The sequence below is a fragment of the Pongo pygmaeus genome, chromosome 23, assembly GCF_028885625.2.
Source record: "Pongo pygmaeus isolate AG05252 chromosome 23, NHGRI_mPonPyg2-v2.0_pri, whole genome shotgun sequence".
Taxonomy (NCBI): domain Eukaryota; kingdom Metazoa; phylum Chordata; class Mammalia; order Primates; family Hominidae; genus Pongo; species Pongo pygmaeus.
Window position 1 is genome coordinate 28,740,301 of NC_085931.1, and position 23,563 is coordinate 28,763,863.

At 46.5% G+C, this 23,563-nt stretch overlaps 1 protein-coding gene across 1 annotated transcript; it reads left to right on the forward strand.

Moving 5' to 3' along the window:
• The first annotated feature begins 1,598 nt into the window (after positions 1-1,598).
• LOC134739367 (uncharacterized) lies at positions 1,599-23,380 on the forward strand. Its single transcript, XM_063663364.1, has 3 exons — positions 1,599-1,913; positions 19,888-20,041; positions 22,436-23,380. The coding sequence occupies exons 1-3, from the start codon at positions 1,599-1,601 to the stop codon at positions 22,669-22,671; spliced, it is 705 nt and encodes a 234-aa protein (XP_063519434.1). The 3' UTR covers positions 22,672-23,380.
• The last annotated feature ends 183 nt before the right edge of the window (positions 23,381-23,563 follow it).

A 23,563-nucleotide genomic window follows, 5' to 3' on the forward strand; every position in this document is an offset into this window, starting at 1 on the left:
CAGACATAAATAGTACAAGGAGACAAAAGTATAGACTAACTTCTTATGGACATATATGCAAAAATGCTAAATAAAATATTAGCAAATAATTCAGCAATGGATTAAACATGTATCACGACCAAGTTGGGGTTTTCCTAGGAGACTAAGATGATATAATAAAATAAAAAACTATTAAAGTAGTACAAACTATCAAAGGAAAAAACCTGTATGATCATTGCAACGGGTTCATTTGCGACATAATACAATTTTTTTCTTTTTTTTTTTAAGTCTTTTTGGCTGTAAGTTTATTCAATGCAAAATAATCCTCTCCAATTTTACTGAGGTGGCTGATGGCGTCCACGACCACATCTGCCTCTAAACTGGAATTCGGTTGCTGACCCAGCCCCAGCCTCAGCTTTCTTGTCGGCACCAGGGGGCACAGCACGCCCTCTGTAGGTATCTGTCGGCTTCCCCTTTTGTGAGTCTTGCAGGTCGCTCACCCTCCAGACCTTTAGACCGAGGCCTGCCAGTCCCTGGACGGCTGCGGCGTAGGGTGGCAGGCACAATCTCCAGGGGCAGATGAAGGTAATCACGGAGATACTGGATACCCTCATTGGTAAGGTACCAGTAGAAAAGTCTCCAGGCAAACTGTTCCTTCACGTAGTAGCCTCGGGACTATACGACATGAAGGCTGGGCACATTCTTTTTTTTTTTTTTTTTGAGATGAGTCTCACTCTGTCGCCCAGGCTGGAGTGCAGGGGCGCGATCTCGTCTCACTGCAACCTCCACCCCCTGGGTTCAAGCAATTCTCCTGCTTCGGCCTCCCGACTAGCTGGGATTACAGGTGTCTGCCACCGTGCCCGGCTAATATTTTTGTATTTTTAGTAGACACGAGGTTTCACCATCTTGGCCAGGCTGGTCTTGAACTCCTGACCTCGTGATCCGCCTGCCTCGGCCTCCCAAAGTGGTGGGATTACAGGTGTAAGCCACCGCGCCTGGCCAGGCACATTCTTGTCTGCCAGCTCCAGGTGCTTAGGCACGTGGACATCCTTCTTGACCACTGTGACTTCCTCTTTAAAAAGGAGTTCATAAATGGCAATCCGGTTTTTCTTAGGCATCAGCATTCTGGGGAGGAGCAGCCACTAAGGCGGCAGGGTGGCCCGGATGGGGGCCGATGGAACTCGAACTCCACCAGAATTTCTTTAATATTTTATATATATACATATATACACACACACATATCTATATACACACATATATATGTATATATGTGTGTATATACATATACATATATATATGTTGCTCGCCTATTTTTTTGTCTGTTCCCTTATGTACCGGGAGTGCCACGAGGACAGGGATTTGTGTTTTCCTCACCACTGTCTGGCTCATGCAGAGCACAGTCCTTGGCACACGGTAAACACGCTGAGGAGAACCTTTGGGACTAGCGGACTCTGAGCATCATTCCGCTGGGCCCAGAGGGGCCTCTGAAGGGACCCGCCTTGCCAGGCTCCAGCCCAAGGCCTAACGCATGCGCACCAGCTGGCCGGCTACTTTTTTCTTGACCGGCCAAGTGGCAGGGCGGCTGCGCGACCCAGTGCTCAGACTGACAGGAGCTGGAGATGGGGGAAGGGGAGGGGGTGGGGGGGGGGGTGGGAGGGGACAGCGGCGCCTGCGCAGTGAAGGAATGTAGGCGGGGCCTCCATGGCGCCTGCGCAGACGGCCACGGCGCCTGCGCAGACAGCCGCAGCCCTGCTGGGCGCGAAGGGGCTGGCCAAGGGCGGGGGCAGCGATGGAGGCTGGGCGGGTCGGGCAAGCGGCACCGCGGGGTTGGCTGCTTCCCTGAGGCCGGACTCAACGGGTCTCGGCTGAGCCACCTGGTGAGCTCACCGCCCAGCTCAAACGAGGAGCCTGCGAGGGAGCGATGCGGTGCCGCGGTAAGAGCCGCCGCCGGGTTCCCGCAGTGTTCGTTGGTGGGTTGGTTTATCGCTTCAGCGCAGCCCGCACGGCCGCGCCCGGGCGTCCCAGCAGGCCTCGCGCCTGCATCGTCCCTGCTCCTGGGCCCCTCCGGTGTGTCCCGCACCTGCGCCTTTCCCTTCCCGCGCCGTCCTCGTTCTGGGCTTCGGGGCTCCTGGGACAACCCGCAGGCTTCACCGCCGAGACCCACGGGCCTTCGTCCGTTGATGTTGGGGTTCAGCTGGTTTTGGGATCCCGCTTGCGGCTTGTCTGTGTGCAGACAGACCGGGTGCGACCCTCGTGCTTGCCTTTCCGGTGCTCCGGTAGAGGCTGGGGCTACCGCCCCATCGCCCGGGTCCCTTGCCTGGGGCGGGGACAGCGTTGTTTGGTGGCCCCGAGGGCGCAGCGCGGAGGAGCAGGGGCCACAGGCGGCGGACCCTGGGCCTGCTGCGGGTGCTGCTTCTGCTGTGGCCGGCACCCCAGGCGGACGGAACCTCCTTTCTTTTTGAGACGTGGTTAATTGCATCAGGTTGGATGTGAATAATCCGGTACCTGTCTGAGGACGTTTTGCGTTTCCAGGAATTTGGTAATTGTATTACCTTAAGTAGTTAAGTCTAAGACATCATAGTCATGGCACGTTGGGCAAGCTGCCCTGGAGATGACGAAAAGAAATCAGTTTCCAGTAGTTTTAGCCCATTTACAGAACACGCAAAAATTCTGTGATCATTCAAATGCAGGGAACCGTGATTTGTTGATGTCCTTGATCATTTGTTCGAAGTACCCGAAGGGCGAGGGAAAGATTCCCATGAATACAGCCCAGGTGATTTCAGGGAACAGTGTTTTCTTTTGTCAAAAGAGCCTCTTAAGCCACTGATAATATTTCCCAAGCTTATAACAGATACAAGCCTTTAAAAAATGACATTTGCTGTCACCCAGTAGGACACATCTTGAGATGAAATCAGAGCTGTAGGCTTTGTAGACAACAGCAGTCATTTCTGGTGGCTTCGGGGAGTGAAGGGGGACTGCAATTTTGCCAATGTGGGTGATACCAAAGGGACTATAGTAATTTTTTCTTCGTAATTAAAAACCAGGCCAGGCGCGGTGTCTCATGCCTGTAATCCTGGCACTTTGGGAGGCCGGGGCGGGCAGATCACCTGAAGTCAGGAATTCAAGACCAGCCTGACCAACATGGTGACACCCTGTCTCTACTAAAAATACAAAAATTGCGCTCCTGTAATCCCAGCTACTCAGGAGGGTGAGGCAGGAGGATCGCTTGAACCCAGGAGGCGGAGGTTGCAGTGAGCTGAGTTCGCGCCACTGTACTCCAGCCTGGGCGACAGAGCGAGGCTCCATCTCAAAAAAACAAAAACCAGACATAACAAGGCCGAGCACCCTGGCTCACGCCTGTAATCTCAGTAATTTGGGAGGCCGAGGTGGGCAGATCACCTGAGGTCAGGAGTTCGATACCAGCCTGGCCAACATGGTGAAACCAGGTCTCTACAAAAAATATAAAAATTAGCCGGGCGTGGTGGCACACGCTTGTGATCCCAGCGGCTCGGGAGGCCGAGGCAGGAGAATTGCTTAGGAGGCGGAGGGTGTGAACCGAGGTCTCGCCACTGCGCCGCACTCCAGCCTGGGCGACAGAGTGAGACTCTGTCTCAAAAATAAACAAACAAAAAAAGAGCTATTACAATATACATGTATGTTGTAAAATAACCAAATCAATATAGAAGGGTGTATAGTGAAAGGAGAAGTATTGTTGTGGGTAAAATTGTTTCTATGAATAAATGGCTGATCCAGTATTTTTTTCCTCCATAAAAACACCTTTTCCCCTTTGATTTAGTGTACACCACACAGAGTCGCTTAGCCGACTCAGTGACTTTTTTGATAGCTGGAGAATGCTTCCTAAGGGTTGCAGGTGTGTAGGGGTTTTCTTGACATTTTCAGTAAGAAAGTGAATGTTGTGCCATAGGAAAGCTTTATCACTGGTGCACGTTGGTAGCCAACCAAATAACGTTGAGTGTCAAGTACAGTATCTAGTGAGTGGAGAATAACTGTAATAATTACAATTACAGTTGTAGTTAAAGTGAAGTTTGTATCAAAATTTCTGTTTCAAAGGTGAACTTTTAGGGTGTGTATCTGCGGTGTTTCCTCCTCAGATGTGATTTCTCTGAAGCAGTGGTTCTCTATAATTGACTTGACACGCAGTGCATCTGATATTTCAAATGACTTAAGTGATAGTATCAAAATTACTATCATATACATATTTAAATCACATGACTAACCTGTGTGTGGTATTACACAAACTGCTCAGCTCAGTAAGGGAACAGAAATACGAAAAAAAGGACAATATTGGGAGTCTTTTATACAATTCAATTTATTCAATTGAAGGACTATCCTTTCTTTAAAAATGTTCTGCTTTCTTGGTGTTAAAATAAAGCATCTCTTATGAAATGATGGTGATAGTAAATGGTGATATATGGTAAATGTAAATAGTAAATTCAAGGGTAGTTACTGTGATTTGTAAAAATAAAGAGAACCGAGAATCTCTTGTTTTGCTGCTGTTGTTAGGGAGTTCAGGAAAAAGTTCCTGGGGCTTTTGCTGTTAAGAAGATTCAAATATAGAATATTTCTTAAGAGTAAATATGAGTTTATTTTGAGGTCATTTGTCACAGTCTACTGAGAAATCCACTGAGAAAGCTGTTAAATTTGCGTGGCATTAAAGATGTTCCTATTCTGATCATTGTTAAATAGATCTTTTCTTATTAGATATAAAATATCAGGAGATATTTTGTTTTGAGACAGAGTTTTGCTCTTGTTGCCCAGGCTGGAGTCTAATGGCATGATCTTGGCTCACTGCAACCTCCGCCTCCCAGGTTCAAGTGATTCTCCTGCCTCAGCCTCCCAGGTAGCTGGGATTACAGGCATGTGCCACCACCCCTGGCTGATTTTGTATTTTTAGTAGAGACAGGGTCTCTCCATGTTGGTCAGGCTGGTCTGGAACTCCCGACCTCAGGTGATCCGCCTGCCTTGGCCTCCCAAAGTGCTGGGATTACAGATACTAGCCACCTCACCGGGCCCCAGGAGATTTTTTTTGTATTGTGCCAACAAATAAGCCTAGGCAGGGAAATTCCTTCTGGTGGTTGGAATTGTTAGTATTGAATAGACTAGCTGCGAGGTAAAGAACCCCCATGGGGTTTTCCTTCAGCTCAGAAATCATTGTGACCTCAGTCTTTTACTGTGAAATAACATGACCCTTAAGAAAGTAGCCTTAAACAATGTATTTGGGGTATGTTGAGGGGGAGGGACAGTTATGATCTGTTCCAAAGTGAACATAACAGATGATCCCTGTGTCTGTGAAGCCTTTAAAATTTATAGTGCTCTTCTTCTGTTAATTTCAAGTAAGATTTAGAGTTATTGTGACATACTCTTAAAAATCCTGCAGTGTATCAAAAGGCACATTTTTAAAGCATCTTGAAATGAAATTAATAATGTAATATCTACTTCTTCAGAATAGTAGTTTTTACATTCTGAAGACTGACTGACTGACTGCTCTCAGCCACTTCTGAGTTCTCTATTTTCAAAGAATAATTTGGTAATTCCATAAAGGAAATCTGTAAATAAGAGAAGAGAGTGAATATCTTTTAACAGTGTTTTTCCTGATTTTTTCCAACATCTTCATTGTGGTTCTGTCCTTTATTTTTTGGTTAAATCCAGAGGTTTACTTCTGCCTGTATCTTTCCAAACTATTAATCTGTTCAAAATCACTCTCCCATTTAAACCCTTCAACAGCCCCACTACCTTCCTAATAAGGTTTCCTTAGCTTGGTATCCAGAACACTTCAATACTGGGCTTTGACCCCTGTTCTCCTTCCCTCACCTCTGTTTAGGTGCTTCACTGAGCTGCACCGAACAGCTCTTGGCCCCTTAAAATCTCTGCAGTCTCCTTGTCTCCCTCTGCTGGAATATTCTTCTCTCACTTCATCTGATGATTGCCTTCAAAACTCAGCTCATTTTCTTATTTCCTTGCCCTTTTCATGTCCCTTGTTTTCCTCTGATTAAATTAATGTTCCAAACTCAAAAGAAAAACAACTCAGCTCAGGCATCACCTTGCCTGGAAGGCTTCCCTAGTCCTCCTGCCTCCTGCAAACTTGTCTGGCACCCTGTGCGTTTGGGATTTGGCACACTATGTCTCGTCTGCGGCCTCCACTGGATGATGAGACCGTAAGTGTGTGGCTTGATGGAAAGTTGTTGACTCTGCTGGGGTGCTGGTACAGTGCTGGGCACGGCAGTGTTACAGAGGAAGTGAGCCACTTAGTTTCTGCCCTTAGGAGCTTTTATTCTAGTTGCAATTGACCCTGCCAGCTGTGAGACACCTCCCAGTAGTGCATACCAACTTTCAAAGTCTGTTTAATTGTATCTTAGTAGTCTGATTCCAATTTTATTTCTTGAAGGAGGGGAGTGTCTCTGATGTCTTATTTTGGCACCCAGAGACCAGGTAGGCATCATTTTTGTCCCAAATTGTGGAAGGAATGTACATTTGGCACAGATTACTTCCCTTTTTTCTCTTGTACACCTTTCACCTTTTTTGGTTTTTTTTTTTTGTTTTTTTTTTTTGAGTTTGATGTGTTTGGACAGTAAGGGTTTAAGAGATTAAGATTAAATTTCAACTTTGTCTATTGTGCATATAGCCTAAGGAAAACAAAAAGTTAAAGAGGAAAAATGCATTGCCTCTAAAAAGAAGACTCATTATTCAACTTTTTAAATTTTTAATTGTTTTCAGAGACTGGGTCTCACCCTATCACCCAGGCTGGAGAGGTGATCACAGCTCACCGCAGCCTTGAACTCCTGGGTTCAAGCGTTCCTCTTGCCTTAGTCTTCTCACTACCTGAGACTGCAGGCCCGCACCAGCACACCTGGCTAATTTTACAAAAATTGTTTTGGAGAGATGTGGTCTTGCCATCTTGCCTAGGCTGGTGTGGAACTCCTGGGTTCAAGCAAACCTCCCGCCTTGGCCACCCTAAGTGTTGGGATTACAGGCGTGACCCATTGTGCCCAGCCTAAACTTTTTTTTTTTTTTTTTTAATGCTGAGCTGTACACAGAAGAAAGTAAAGGTCTTGGTCAAGCCTAGGAAAGAAGTATGCAAAGAAACTGGTGGCAGGCTGGATGTGGGCATATTTCAGGGCTTTGGGAGGTGAAGAGGAGAGGATTGCTTGAGGCCGAGAGTTCGAGACCAGCCTGGGCAACATAACGAGACCCTGTCTGTACAAATAAACATTTTATAATTAGCCAGGTGTATGTACCCTAGAACTTAAAGTATAATAAAAAAATAAAATAAAATTAGCCAGGTGTGGTGGTGTGCACCTGTAGTCTCAGCTACTTGAGAGGCTGAGGCAGGGGGATCTCCTGAGTCCAGGTGTTTGAGGCTGCAGTGAGCTAGGATCACACCACTGTTCTCCAGCCTGGGCTACAAAGAGAGACTCTGTCTCTAAAGAAAAACATACTGGTGGCATTGTCAAGATTTGTCAAGAAATTGCCATTATACTGGGCCCAGTGGTGCACACCTGTAGTGCCAGCTTTTCAGGAGGCTGAAGTGGGAGAATCTCTTGAGCCTAGGAGTTTGAGTTCAGCTTGGGCAGCATTGCAAGAGCCCAGTCTCAAAAATATTAGGTCAATAACGTTTATTTTAAGTAAGAAAAAGAGCTCTCCCTCTCCCTCTCCCTCTCCCTCTCCCTCTCCCTCTCCCTCTCCCTCTCCCTCTCCCTCTCCCTCTCCCTCTCCCTCTCCCTCTCCCTCTCCCTCTCCCTCTCCCCAGTCTCCCTCTCCCACTTTTTTCGGTCTCCCTCTGTTGCCCAAGCTGGACTGTACTGCCATGATCTCGGCTCGCTGCAACCTCCCTGCCTCGGGCTCCTGTGATTCTCCTGCCTCGGCCTGCCGAGTGCCTGGGATTGCAGGCGCGCGCCGCCACGCCTGAATGCTTTTTGTATTTTTGGTGGAGACGGGGTTTCGCCGTGTTGACCGGGCTGGTCTCCAGCTCCTGGCCTCTAGTGATCTGCCTGCCTCGGCCTCCCGAGGTGCTGGGATTGCAGACGGAGTCTCGCTAACTCAACGCTCAATGGTGCTCAGGCTGGAGTGAAGTGGTGTGATCTCGGCTCGCTGCAACCTCCACCTACCAGCCTCCTGCCTTGGCCTCTTAAAGTGCTAAGATTACAGCCTCTGCCCCGCCGCCACCCCGTCTAGGAAGTGAGGAGCGTCTCTGCCTGGCCGCCCATCGTCTGGGATGTGAGGAGCCCGTCTGCCCGGCCGCCCCATCTGGGAAGTGAGGAGCGCCTCTGCCCGGCCGCCCATCGTCTGGGATGTGAGGAGCACCTCTGCCCGGCTGCCACCCCGCCTGGGAGGAAGTGAGGAGCGCGTCTGCCCGGCTGCCCCGTCTGGGAGATGAGGAGCACCTCTGCCCGGCCGCCCCGTCTGGGAGGTGAGGAGCGCCTCTGCCTGGCCGCCACCCCGTCTGGGAGGAAGTGAGGAGCGCCTCTGCCCGGTTGCCCCATCTGGGAAGTAAGGAGCGCCTCTGCCTGGCCGCCACCCCGTCTGGGAAGTGAGGAGCGCCTCTGCCCGGCTACCACCCCATGTGGGAAGTGAGGAGCTCCTCTGCCCAGCCACCCCTTCTGGGAGGTGAGGAGCGCCTCTGCCCAGCCGCCCCGTCTGGGAGGTGAGGAGCGCCTCTGCCCGGCCGCCCCGCCTGGGAGGTGAGGAGCACCTCTGCCTGGCCGCCACCCGGTCTGGGAGGAAGTGAGGAGCACCTCTGCCCAGCTGCCCCATCTGGGAATTGAGGAGCGCCTCTGCCCGGCTGCCACCCCCTATGGGAAGTGAGGAGCGCCTCTGCCCGGCCGCCCACTCTGGGAAGTGAGGAGCGCCTCTGCCCGGCCGCCCACTCTGGGAAGTGAGGAGCGCCTCTGCCCGGCCGCCCACTCTGGAAGGTGAGGAGTGCCTCTGCCCGGCCGCCCCGTCAGGGAGGTGAGGAGCGCCTCTGCCTGGCCGCCACCCCATCTGGGAGGAAGTGAGGAGCATCTCTGCCCAGCTGCCCCATCTGGGAAGTGAGGAGCGCCTCTGCCGGCTGCCACCCCCTATGGGAAGTGAGGAGCGCCTCTGCCCGGCCGCCCACTCTGGGAGGTGAGGAGTGCCTCTGCCCGGCCGCCCCGTCTGGGAGGTGAGGAGCGCCTCTGCCTGGCCGCCACCCCGTCTGGGAGGAAGTGAGGAGCGCCTCTGCCCGGCCACCCACTCTGGGAAGTGAGGAGCGCCTCTGCCCGGCCGCCCACTCTGGGAGGTGAGGAGCGCCTCTGCCTGGCCACTCCGTCTGGGAAGGGAGGAGCGCCTCTGCCCGGCCGCCCCGTCTGGGAGGTGAGGAGCACCTCTGCCCGGCCGCCACCCCGTCTGGGAGGAAGTGAGGAGCACCTCTGCCCGGCCGCCACCCCGTCTGGGAGGAAGTGAGGAGCGCCTCTGCCCGGCTGCCCCATCTGGGAAGTGAGGAGCGCCTCTGCCCGGCTGCCACCCTGTATGGGAAGCGAGGAGCGCCTCTGCCCGGCCGCCCCGTCTGGGAGGTGAGGAGTCCTCTGCCTGGCCACCCCGTCTGGGTAGTGAGGAGCGCCTCTGCCCGGCCACCCCGTCTGGGAAGTGAGGAGCGCCTCTGCCTGGCTGCCACCCCGTCTGGGAGGAAGTGAGGAGCGCCTCTGCCCGGCTGCCACCCCGTATGGGAAGTGAGGAGCGCCTCTGCCCGGCCGCCCCGTCTGGGAGGTGAGGAGTGCCTCTGTCCGGCTGCCACCCCGTCTGGGAGGAAGTGAGGAGCACCTCTGCCCGGCTGCCCCGTCTGGGAGATGAGGAGCACCTCTGCCCGGCCGCCCCGTCTGGGAGGTGAGGAGTGCCTCTGCCTGGCCGCCACCCCATCTGGGAGGAAGTGAGGAGCGCCTCTGCCCGGCTGCCCCATCTGGGAAGTGAGGAGCGCCTCTGCCCGGCCGTCACCCCATATGGGAAGTGAGGAGCGCCTCTTCCTGACCACTCCGTCTGGGAGGTGAGGAGCGCCTCTGCCCGGCCGCCCCGTCTGGGAGGTGAGGAGTGCCTCTGCCCGGCCGTCACCCCGTCTGGGAGGAAGTGTGGAGCACCTCTGCCCGGCTGCCCCGTCTGGGAGATGAGGAGCACCTCTGCCCGGCCGCCCCCTCTGGGAAGTGAGGAGCGCCTCTGCCTGGCCGCCACCCCGTCTGGGAGGAAGTGGGGAGCGCCTCTGCCTGGCTGCCCCATCTGGGAAGGGAGGAGCGCCTCTGCCCAGCCGCCACACCGTCTGGGAAGTGAGGAGCGCCTCTGCCCGGCCGCCCCCTCTGGGAGGTGAGGAGCGCCTCTGCCCGGCCGCCCCCTCTGGGAGGTGAGGAGCGCCTCTGCCCGGCCTCCCCGTCTGGGAGGTGAGGAGCACCTCTGCCCGGCTGCCACCCGGTCTGGGAGGAAGTGAGGAGCGCCTCTGCCCGGGCGGCCCTGTCTGGGAAGTGAGGAGCACCTCTGCCCGGGCAGCCCCGTCTGGGAAGTGAGGAGCACCTCTGCCCGGGCAGCCCCGTCTGGGAAGCGAGGAGCGCCTCTGCCCGGGCGGCCCCTTCTGGGAAACGAGGAGCGCCTCTGCCCGGGCGGCCCCATCGGGGAAGTGAGGAGCGCCTCTGCCCGGCCGCCCCGTCTGGGAGGAGAGGAGCGCCTCTGCCCGGGCGGCCCCGTCTGGGAAGCGAGGAGCGCCTCTGCCCGGCCGCCCTGTCTGGGACGTGAGGAGCGCCTCTGCCCGGCTGCCCTGTCTGGGAGGTGTACCCAACAGCTCCAAAGAGACAGCGACCATCGGGAGCGGGCCATGAGGACGATGGCGGTTTTGTTGAAGAGAAGGGGAGGAAGTGTGGGGAAAGGAAGGAGAGATCAGATTGTTGCTGTGTCTGTGTAGAATGGGGTGGGCATAGGAGACTCCATTTTGTTCTGACTAGGAGAAATTCTTCTGCCTTGGGGTGCTGTTGATCTATGGCCTTTCCCCCAGCCCCATGCTCTCTGAAACATATGCTGTGTCAACTTAGGGTTAAATGGATTAAGGGTGGTGCAAGATGTGCTTTGTTAAACAGATGCTTGAAGGCAGCATGCCCTTTAAGAGTCATCACCACTCCCTAATCTGAAGTACCCAGGGGCACAAACACTGCAGAAGGCCGCAGGGACCTCTGCCTAGGAAAACCAGAGACCTTTGTTCATGTTTATCTCCTGACCTTCTCTCCACTATTATCCTATGACCCTCCCATATCCCCCTCTCCGAGAAACACCCAAGAACGATCAATAAATACTTCATAAATTTAAAAAAAAAAAAAGAAAAAGAAATATCTGCTAAAATTTAAAGCTGTTCTATTCTTCCTCTCTCTCTTCTAGTGTTCTTGGGGAAGATCCCGACTAAGCCATTTTCCAGTGGCACCTCTTCCACCATGAGTTCCTGAGGCAGTCTGATGGGGCTACTTTATTCCAGAACAATCACAGTGAGACCTTTTCTCCCAATAAATGCCCCTTTTCTCTCTTTAATATATTCTCTTGCTTACAAAACACTGGTGTCTCCTTATCATGGTTTGGTTCTACCCCACTGGGCCCAAGAATTCTTGCCCAGGAGCAACTGAATTTTCTTCTTGCTTGCTTTTTAAAACTTTGGTGGGGTAGAGCCAATTTTAAATCTTCTGATCCATCTTTTCATTGTTTTTCTCGCCCTTCTGCATTTTCTGCAAATTCCGTTGAATCACTACAGTTACTTAGGTTTGCTTCGTCTCCCCCATTACAAACTACTTGCTGGATTTTTCAACCCTAGTTCCCTCCTTTTTATGATTTATGCTCGTTTCTTTGTACAATTCGTCTTGCTCCATCTCCCAACTCATGGCCTCTGGCCCTGGATTATTGTTTTAGTCTTTTATTTTTTGTCATCTTCTACCTCAACACATCTTCCTCTCCCAGTCTCCTGTACCCTATCACCAAGGTTGTCATTAACCTTTCATATTATTCCTCATTATCCATGTATTCATTTGCAAATAAGCGTATATTAACAAAATCGTAGGTTTATGGAGATATAATTCACATACCTTAAAATTCAGGCTTTTAAAGTGTACCTTTCATGTGGTTTTTGGTATATTCACAAAGTTATGCATTGATCACCACCATCTGATTCCATAACATGTTCAATACCTCAAAAAGAAGTCTGTACTCATTAGTAGTCATTTCACATTCACCACTCCCTCTGGCTCTGGGCAGTCACTGATCTTTGTGTCTCTATGGATTTGCCTAGTCTAGGTATTTTTATATAAATGGAATCATACAACATGTGACCTTTTGTTTGGCTTTTTTCATTTAGCAAAATGTTATCAAGGTCTATCCCTGTTGTAGCATGTATTAGCACTTCATTTCTTATATGGCTGAATGATAGTTCATACTTTATTTGTCCATCAGTTGATGAATATTAGCATTTTTGCCACTTTGGGCTATTATGAATAATGCTACTGTGAACAAGTGTGTACAAGTTCCTCTGCAAATTTTTGTGTGGACATATCCTTTCAGTTCTCTTAGGTGTATATCTGGGAGTTGAATTGCTGGGTCGTGTAGTAGCTATGTTAAACATTTTGAGAAACTGCTAAAATGTTTTCCAGAGCTGTACCATTTTACATTCTGTGTATGAGGATTCCACGTTCTCCACTTCCTCACCAGTGTATGGATTTGGGGGTATACTTTTTAAAAAGTGGGATTAGGCTGGGCACAGTGGCTCACACCTGTAATCCCAACACTTTGGGAAGTTGAGGTGGGAGGATCTCTTGAGCCTAGTAGTTTGAGACCAGCCTGGGCAACATAGGGAGACCCTGTCTCTACAAAAAATAATTTAAAGTAAATTAGCTGGGCGTTGTGGCACACACCTGTAGTCCCAGCTACTTGGGAGGCTGAGGTGGAAGGATTCCCTGAGCCCAGAAGTCTGAGGTTGCAGTGAGTCATGATGGCAGCACTATACTGTAGCCTGGGTGTCAGAGGAAGACTCCATTTCAAGGGAAAAAAAAGCGGGATGATATTTTTGACAGTTTTCTTCTTGTTTTCTTGACTTCATACTTCTGGAAATTCCATTAAATTAGCTGGTAACCCTCTAACTCGTTGTGTTTCATGGCTGCATAGTAATATTGCATAATATAAATATACCATTCATTCATCAAAGTTAGCAGATATTGACTGTTAGATACCAGGCACTGCTCTAAGTATTGAACAAAAACACACGAAAGCTTTTGCATTCTTAAGAGTTTATTTTCCAATGGAGGGGGTGGAGGAAGGTAAGAATTGAGGAAATAAATTAATTACATATATAGCATAGGGTTTCACCAGTGAGTGCAGCTTGAATCGTTGGCAGCTTTCTTAGTGTAAATAAAGTACTAAAGACAAAATTACTCTAAATGGTTTACTTAAATTACTGTAGTCGGTATTACTATTACTCACTTTGCCGGTGAAAGTGGAAACACCATCGTAAAATGAAAAATAGGAAACAGCTGGTCAATGTGGATCTGGAGTTTTTCTAGGACATAAACTGATGAGCTAGAAAAGTAAATGTGTCAGTCCTTGGTAGCAAAGTTTGTCCGTTTATAAATTTTCTCTAAATCCTCTTAATTAGTGATTAATAGACACTCTTCACAAAAGGATGAGGGAGGTATATGTGTATGTGTTGAAAGGTTCTGAAGGATGCAACTGAGCGTACTTTGGGGGACATGGCAAAACTTCCAGGCCCATTCAAGAGTCTTGTTTTCTCCCTGAGCTTTTATGTGTTTATTATATTGCCCTATTGATTATTGAGATTGTGCCTTACAGTAAAACCTGCTTTAAATTGTTGACACTATAATTTAAAATAATCTGGGTCACCTAGAGTGGTTAAGCCTGGAAGAAAAGGATGTCCTTCCTGCCAGGGCAGATTGTATATAGATATGCAACCTGGTTGCGCCTGTGCTAACCCCTACTCTGTTAGGCCTAGAGGTATGCAGTTAAACGTTTCTGTTCTGTTTTTTTTTTTTTTTTGAGACGGAGTCTCACTCTGTTGCCCAGGCTGGAGTGCAGTGGCATGATCTCGGCTCACTGCAACCTCTGCCCCTCCAGGTTTAAGCTATTCTCTGCCTCAGCCTCTGCAGTAGCTGGGATTATAGGCACGTGCCATCACGTCTGGCTAATTTTTTGTATTTTTAGTAGAGACGGGGTTTCACCATCTTGGCCAGGCTGGTCTTGCACTCCTGACCTCATGATCCACCAGCCTCAGCCTCCCAAAGTGCTAGGATTATAGGCATGAGCCACTGTGCCCGGCCTTTGTTCCCATTTTTTAAAAAAATTTGACTTTGTTTACTTTTTATTTTATTTTTATTTAGAGACAGGGTCTCACTATTTTGCACAGGCTGGTCTCAAATTCCCGGGCTCAAGTGATCCTCTTGCCTCGGCCTCCCAAATGCTGGGATTACAGGCATGAGCCACTGCACCTGGCCTTAACTTTGAAATGAAGTTAGAAATGCCCATTTTATTATATTATTATTATTATTATTATTATTATTATTATTATTATTTTAGAAACACATCTTGCTCTGTTGCCCAGGCTGGAGGGCAACAATGGTGCAATCACAGCTCACTGCAGCCTCCACCTCCTGAGCTCAAGTGATTTTCCTGCCTCAGCATCCTGAGTAGTTGGGACTACAGGTACTCATCACCACAGCTAATTTTTATTTTTGTAGAGACAGGGTCTCACTATGTTGCCCAAGCTGATCTCACACTCCTGGGCTCAAGTGATTCTCCTGCCTCGGTCTCCTAAAGTGCTAGGATTATATGTGTAAGCCACTGTGCCCAGCCTAGAAATGCACGTTTTAGACACACATTTACTCAACTTTCCTCTTGCCTGCCCAGGACCATCCAACTGTATTTTTGTGCCTCAGAGTCCTTTCACATGTTTTGCTTTTACTGGGAACTCATAGGCAGTAAGATCAAATGCTGACCTTTGAGGCATCTACGCACTTCCAAAACCTGCTTCCTCTCTCATTTGCCACTTTATTTATTTATTTTCTGAGATGGAATCTCACTCTGTTGCCCAGGCTGGAGTTCAGTGGCACAATCTCGGCTCACTGCAGCCTCTGCCTCCTAGGTTCAAGTGATTCACCTGCCTCAGCCTCCTGAGTAGCTGGGATCACAGGCAAGCGCCACCACACCCAGCTAATTTTTAAATTTTTTGGTAGAGATGGGGGTTTCACCATGTTGACCAGGCTGGTTTCGAACTCCTGACCTTGGCCTCCCAAAGTGCTGGGATTACAGGCCAGAGCCACCATGACCATCCTCATTTGCCACTTTAAATTGGAGGAGATGAAAAAATTATGTATCCTCAAAAGCTCAGGGTTTCCTATTTGGGATTTCAGTTACAGAGATTCATTTTTTTACTTCCAGGCTGGGTGTAGTGGCTCACACCTGTAATCCCAGCACTTTGGGAGGCCAAGGAGGGAGGACTGCTTGAGTTCAAGACCAGGAGTTCAAGACCATCCTGGGCAACATAGTGAGACCTCATCTCTACTAAAAATTAAAAAAAAAAAAAAAATTAGGCATGGTGGCACTCGCCTGTGATCCCAGCTACTCAGGAGGCTGAGGTGGGAGGATCCCTTGAGTCTAGCAGATTGAGGCTGCAGTGAGTTGTGATTGCACCACTGTGCTCCAACCTGGGTGACAGAGTGAGACCCCATTTCAAAACAAACAAACAAACAAACAAAAATATCTGTTTCCAAATGGCACGCAAGGAAGGTAGTAATCCCTGAGTGTTAAGCCAGCAGATGTTGCCACTTCATTTTGTGTGCTAACTCAACAGATCAAGACACCTGATGAGTTGAGGTGTTCAAGGTAAAGCTCTGCTGTGCCCCCTCCTTCATAGGCTGTTCTGCTTGGGCCTCCCAGTGATGGAGGACTACCTCTTTGCTTGCTAGAGTCTCTATAGTTTTCTTTTCTTTTGTTTTTTGGGTTTTTTTAATTTTAATTTTTATTTTTTTGGAGACGGAGTCTCGCCCTGTCGCCCAAGCTGTGGCACCATGTCGGCTCAGTGCAACCTCTGCCTCCTGGGTTCAAGCGATTTTCATGCCTCAGCCTTCCAAGTAGCTGGGATTACAGGCATGTGCCACCATGCCCGGCTAATTTTTTGTATTTTTAGTAGAGATGGGGTTTCACTGTGTTGGCCAGGCTGGTCTTGAACTCCTGACCTCATGATCTACCCACCTCGTCCTCCCAAAGTGCTGGGATTACAGGCGTGAGCCACTGGGACCGGCCTGAAGTTCAATATTTGCATACTTTTGTCTTTGGCTTGAGAGTTTGAGGATTTATGGTCAAAATACTACCGTGTTGAAAAAATACTTGGGTCGTGTTGTTCATTTGAAATACGGTTAGTCTGTTTGTTCCTATCCTATTCCATTTTAGGTTTCTCCTATCTTTATTTAAATTTTATTTATTTGTTTATTTTCAGCATATGAAACACTAACATGGCTCCACGAGTCAGAACTATATGAGAAGATATGTTCAGAAAAGTGCCCCTCCCCTCCCCTGTTCCCTCTTACGCAGTTCCCACCCATCCCAGAGGTTAACAGGCAATTTAGTTTTTGTTTATTCTTCTCATGTTTCTTTTTGCATAAATGAGCAAATACACATTTTTTACTTCCTTTTTTACACAAGGTGGCAAAATATATTCTTTTGCACTCTGTTAATCTTTTCACTTAATGTACTCTAGAAATCTCTCTCCATACCAATTGGTAGCAGTCTTTCTTATTTTTTGTGGCTGTTTAATACCTCATTGTATTCACTAAAGTGTACTTCATATGCTTTCCTGCGTATATATAGGCATTTAAGGCGTACCAGTATTTTGCAATAAAAAACAATGCTGCAGTGAATAATTAGCCATGTGCATATGTATTTTTGTATTATTGGAGGTGTATCTTCAGGTTAAATTCCTAGAAGTGAAGTTGCTGGGGAGAAGGTAAATACATGTGTAACTTTGTTAGATATTGCATGATTCCTTTCATAAGGCTTATGTCAAGGTGCATCCCGTCAGCAACTAAGGAGAGTGCCTGTTTCCCCATATTCCTCCCAAAAGAGCATGTGTACCAATCTGTCAAGTGACAAGTGCTGCTTAATTTGCATTTCTCTCATTATGAGTTAGGTTGATCATCATTCTCTCTCTCTCTCTCTCTCTCTCTGTGTGTGTGTGTGTGTAAACTGATGGTGTGATTCATTCATTTTGTTCATTTTTCTGTCTTTTTTTCGTCTTTTCCCCCTCAATTTTAAAGCATTCTGTGTTAGGGACCTTAACCATTTGTTTGTGAGATATTGCAAATAGACTTTCCCAGTTTTTTATGTTTTAAAATTCTATTTATGATGGTTTTTTGGTCGTACAAAACATTTTAACGTTTTTTTAATTAAAAGGATTTTTTATTTTTAAGATTTTAATTTTTATGTAGTCACATCGATCAAATCTTTGTTTTACAATTTTAGATTTAAAATCATAGTTAGAAAACCTTGGACTTTATGTTTGATATGGTGTGAAATAGGTCTCAGCATTTATTTTTGCCCCCTTGGTGTATGCACTTGACCTAGCACCATTTTCTGCAAAACTCTTGTTTTCTCCCTTGCTGCCTTGGTTATAAATCAAGTGTCTATAAATATGCAGTTTCCTTATGGACTCTGTTTCACTAGTTTATTCTTGTTCCAGCGCTGTACTGTCTTAATTATTATAAGTGCAAAGTTTATGATTTGGTGCCCTTATGTATATTTAACTTTGTCATTAGCCAAAGGCAACTTGTAACCAGAGAAGTGTGATGAGTAGTCCACTTTGACATGACAATGTAGGGTGGTTTTCAATGTAATTATTATCAAATGGAAGAATTTAACTTATGGAGGAAGAAAGATGAGTTCAAAGATAATTTTACTTTTATTAGCAGGATACAAAAGAAGACTGAAAATATAAGAATGTGTTGAGTTTATTTACTGGCTAATAGAGGAGGGACAAATTGGCAGGAAAGTGGCATGACTTTCATTGTGTGACTTCGGCATCATAGTTGATGGCCAGTTTTTGTGAACAGAAACAAGTCTTAAAAGTATGAACAGGCCCAGGCATGGTGGCTCACACTTGTAATCCCAGCAGTTTGGGAGGCCGAGGTGGGCAGATCACTTGAAGGCCAGGAGTTCGAGACCAGCTTGGCCAACGTGGCAATACCCCATCTCTACTAAGAATATAAAAATTAGCTGAGCGTGGTGGCGCATGCCTGTAGTCCTAGCAACTCAGGAGGCTGAAGTGGGAGAATCACTTGTACCCGGGAGGTGGAGATTGCAGTGAGCCGAGATCATGCCAGTGCACTCCAGCCTCAGTGACAGAGTGAGACTTTGTCTCAAAAAAAAAAAAAAAAAGAATATGAACAGTCCTTGAAATTAATGCAGTATTTCCCTCTCTTTTTATGTATTCTAGATTTCATAATGTAACAGCCCTTAATTACCAGAGTTGAATTCTGTTTAATTCATTGAAAATATTTATTCCTTTTTCTGCCTCTTTTTTTGGGCGGCGGGTGGGGACAGGGTCTCACTCTGTTGCCTAGGCTGGAGTACAGTGGCGTGATCACAGCTCAGTGCAGCTTTGACCTCCTGGGCTCAAGCAATCCTCTCACTTCAACCTTCCCAATAACTGGGACTACAGGCATGTGCCACTTTGCCCAGGTAATTAGTTTTTAAATTTTTTGTAGAAATGGAATCTCCCTATGTTGCCCAGGCTGGTGTTGAACTCCTGGGCTCAAGTGATCCACCTCGGCCTCCCAGAATGCTAAGATTACAAGCATGAGACACTGTGCCCAGCCTTTTCTGCCTCTTTTTAACCTAATGGTACTGTATTAGAACTTTGATAATTGAATAACAGAAATATGCTCCATATGGAGTCACTGACATTTAGAACTGGAAGACACTTTAGAGATTAGTTACTTATGAAGTATCTTAACTAGTAGAAATGAATTCAGTTTGATTATCCGAGAGAGGGCATGGTTCCAGATAGAAGATAGTGTAAATCAGTTGGCTAACTCATGCCAAAGAGAGAAAACTTTTGGGTTCTTTTGTTAAAAAGTAGTTTTTCTCTTTTTTTCCCCCACATATCTTTAACTGCTCTGTGTTCCCTTCATTTCTAGGAGAAGTAAAAACGTTTCTTCACTACTTTTTAGAATAATAAATTTACAGCCGATTTATTATCCATAGTGTTTTTTTAAGGCTCATGGTTTTTAAATTGCCTTTATAAAATATAAATAGTGCAGATGGTCTTTCTCACGTAATAACGATCATTTAGACAGCAGAACCCTTTCTCAAACTGTAAAGTCTCTAGTTTTTTATTAATATATTATGCATGTTTTAGAAAATACCTCCTTTCAATTGTGACTAAAATTTGATTACTACAGAATTATAAGGTAAAAAAGATAAATTTCAGAATAAATTCTTTTAGATACTGGCCTCATCATGGAATCACTTTAGAGCAGTGAAGATTATTTGACTCTCAATGATATTTCTTTCTAGAAATTGCAAGATGACACTTCCTGTGGCATTATAGGACTTTCCCAAGATATCATGTGCTATCCCCCATCATCTGAATCTGGCATATGTGGACACATAGCAGGCTTCCATAAAGTCTTTGATTACATGTACGATTTTATTATTTTAAAAAGAAGTAAGTGATTGTTTATAAACCTATAAAGAAGTTCTGTTTCTGTAGCACAGTATGGTGTGCTGCTTACTACCTGTCAGATAGTTTTGGTAATAGGGCTCTTGAACTTAGTATAAAAGTCATGAGCTTTGTTGAGTCCCAAAATATCTAATCTTGCTTGATCTAGTAAATTTGTTTTTATTTTCTGTTGCTTCTAGACCAAGAGCAGTGATGACCTTTTAGCTGGAATGGCCGGAGGGGTAACGGTGACTAATGGTGTTAAAGGAAAGAAAAGCACCTGCCCATCTGCAGCACCTTCAGCATCTGCCCCTGCCATGACCACCGTGGAGAACAAATCCAAGATTAGCACAGGTATTGGTGACATTCAGTCTGAGACTTCAACTGCTTTTTTGTTTGAATAGGCAGGATGCATTGGTGTTTACAGTGTTCCATCTAATTATAGGAAATTTTAGACATACAAAAGTAGATGGATTGATATTTCAACCCAATACGCTCATCACCGTTATCAACTCACAGCCAGTTGTAACTCCTGATACCCACTGTTCCCTCATTATTTTGAAGCAGATTCTGCACATCATATCATTTCATCCATAAATACTTTATTATCTTGGAAAGAGAAAGATTATTATTTTTTTTTTTTTTTTTTGAGACGGAGTCTTAGTCACACAGGCTGAAGTGCAATGGCCCGATCTTGGCTCACCACAACCTTCGCCTCCCAGGTTCAAGTGATTCTCCTGCCTCAGCCTCCTGAGTAGCTGGGATTACAGGCATGCGCCACCATGCCTGGCTAATTTTTGTATTTTTAGTAAAGATGGGGTTTCACCATGTTGGTCAGGCTGGTCTCGAACTCCTGACCTCATGATCTGCGTGCCTCGGCCTCCCAAAGTGTTGGGGTTACAGGCATGAGCCACCACACCGGGCCTAGGAGAAGGATTTTTTTTTTTTTTGAGATGGAGTCTTGCTCTGTCACCCAGACTGGAGTGCAATGGCACGATCTCGGCTAACTGCAAGCTTCGCCTCCTGGGTTGATGCCATTCTCCTGCCTCAGCCTCCCAAGTAGCTAGGACTACAGGTGCCCATCACCAAGCCCACCTAGTTTTTTTGTATTTTTAGTAGAGACAGAGTTTCACCGTGTTAGCAAGGATGGTCTCGATCTCCTGACCTCGTGATCCGCCCGCCTCAGCCTCCCAAAGTGCTGGTATTACAGGCATGAGCCACCGCACCCGGCCAGAGAAGGATTGTTTTAAAAATATAATCATAATACCATTATCAGTCCTTGAAATAACTGATAATCATTCCTTAAATCATAACTTATTCAATAAGTATTTAAATTTCTAACAGTCTTATAAATATTTTTGTTTTATTTACTGTCTATTTTTATATTTGGACCAGGACTCATGTAGGTCCATATATAATTGGCTGATGTCTCTCTTAAATCTTCTTTTTTAAAATCTATGGGTTTATCCTGATTCTTGTAGTTTAATTTTTGTGGAAGCTGGTCATATGAGCTGTAGAGTTCTGAGTATGTGGATTTTTTATATCGCAATATCTCCATGATGTTTTTGCCCATCACCCTTTATTCTCTGTATTTATTGTAAATGGCATTGGAGCCTTATGGGACAGATTCAGGTCCCCTGTCCCCCTATTTTGAAAACAAAACAACCAAAATACAAGACTCCTTCATAGGTGGTGGTGTGTCCACCCATCAGGAAACACATAGTTTCTGATTGTCCCTCTTCAAATGATGTTAGAAGCCTCTGATGATCAGTGCCTAGATCCATTCATTCTAATTCTGCCATCTTTCTTCATTCAGTAACAGGTATTTGTTTCTAGATTCGATGGAGTTGATAAATTAATTTATCCTACAGTCCAAGGAGTAATGCTCTCATATTTTACTTCTTACATTTATAGAAAAAGAACTTTAAAACTTCTAGTAAACATAAGATCAAGTGTTTGTAATAAAGCTTATGAAGGCAAATTGTAAAAATTACATCAGATCCTTTTCTGTCATCGTAATTTAGGCTCTTAGCCCCTCTTGTGTGTATTAGACTTTTCTAGGCCAGGATTACCTACTGTCTTCATTTTTGCTTTGGCTTTATGCAGATTCTTCCTTCCATTTCAGATTGGGCCCCCCTGTTAATGATAATAGGTGTGATTAACAAGAAGGAATATTGAAGTCTTTGCTTTGTGATTTACAGGCATGATTTCATTTTATCCTCACTGTAGCCCTGTGAGAACTAGTATCTTCATTTTAGAGATGAGAAAGCTTAAGTGTCTTGGCCAAGGCCATGCATTCATTTGCTCAGTAAATATTTATTGGGGATCTATTTTGACAAGGCCACAAGGCCGGTGGTGAGGCAAGGTCTTTACTCCCAAGCCTGGGGTCATCACCACATTTAACATTGTAGCTTATGTGGTAGGAAGGAAATTAAATACTCTTGCCATTTGCATGTCTTCCTGTTTCCTGCCTTTAGAATTGTACTGGGAGAGATTCCATGTGTTTGTATACTTAGTTTCTTGCTGACTGATGCTACCTGACCTCAGGATTCAGTTATCACCTCTCTGGATTAGCTGCCCCAGTATGGCTTTGTACGTTTATTTTATTTTGCTGGGGATGTCATAACAAAATACCACAGACTGGATGGCTTAAACCACAGAAATTTATTTTCTCAAATCTGGAGGCCAGACTGAGATGGGGGTGTTAGCAGATTTACTTTCTCCTGAGATATCTTTTTTGTCTTGCAGATGGCTGCCTTCTCTGTGTCTTCACTGGTTCGTCCCTCTGTGTGTGTGTCCTCATCTCCTCTTACAAGAACACCAGTCGCGTTGGATTAGGGCCCACCCTAATGACTTCATCTTACCTTAATTACCTCTTTAACTTCATTATCCTGTCTCCAGGTGCAGTCACATTTGAGGTTTTGGGGTTAGGGCTTCAACATATTAATTTTGTGTGTTTTGCGGGGGCACAGTTCAGCCTATAACAACATCCTTATTCTTCAGTTCATCTGCTCTACCTTTACCTCCTCTAGTTACTTTCCTAAGACTGTTTGATTTCCGTGTATCAATTCACTTGTCTATACCTCAGATTATTCTGTCTACTCATTACAGTAATCCAGAGAGGAATTTTTCTTCTTTTATCTTTCAAACATGAACAGACTTTCTCTTTTGTAAGGATTCCTGATTTAGATAAGGATGCGGTACCACTTACAGAACTAGGGAAAGGAATTAATGTTGGGGAAAAAAGTTACCCCAGCCAGGTGCGATGGTGCACGCCTGTAATCCCAGCACTTTGGGAGGCCAAGGTGGGCAGATCACTGGAGCCTAGGAGTTCAAGACCAGCTTGGGCAACATGCCCAATGTGGTGAAACCCCGTCTCTACAAAAAATACAAAAATTAGCTGGGTATGGTGGCGTGTGCTTGTAGTCCTAGCTACTGGGGAGGCTGAGGTGGGAGGATCACCTGAGCCTGGGAGGTAGAGTTGCCGTGATCTGTGATGGCACAACTGCACTCTAGCCTGGGTGACAGAGCCTCAAAAAAAAAAAAAAAAAAAAAAAAGAGTTATGCCATCTTTTTCCATTTTTGGCCTCCGTATACAGTTATTTCTCCCAGTCTGATTACTTTTGCCTTTCATATCTGTCACAGATTTCTTGCCTCTTCTGTGTTCTTAATTATTAATAAATACAGAGCAATACTCCGTCTCAAATAAATAAATAAATGTACACCTGTAATCCTAGCACTTTGGGAGGCTAAGACAGGTCAATCACCTGAGGTCAGGAGTTTGAGACCAGCCTGACCAATATGGCAAAACTCCATCTCTACTAAAAATACAAAAATTAGCCGGGCGTTTTGACATGTGCCTGTAGTCCCAGCTAC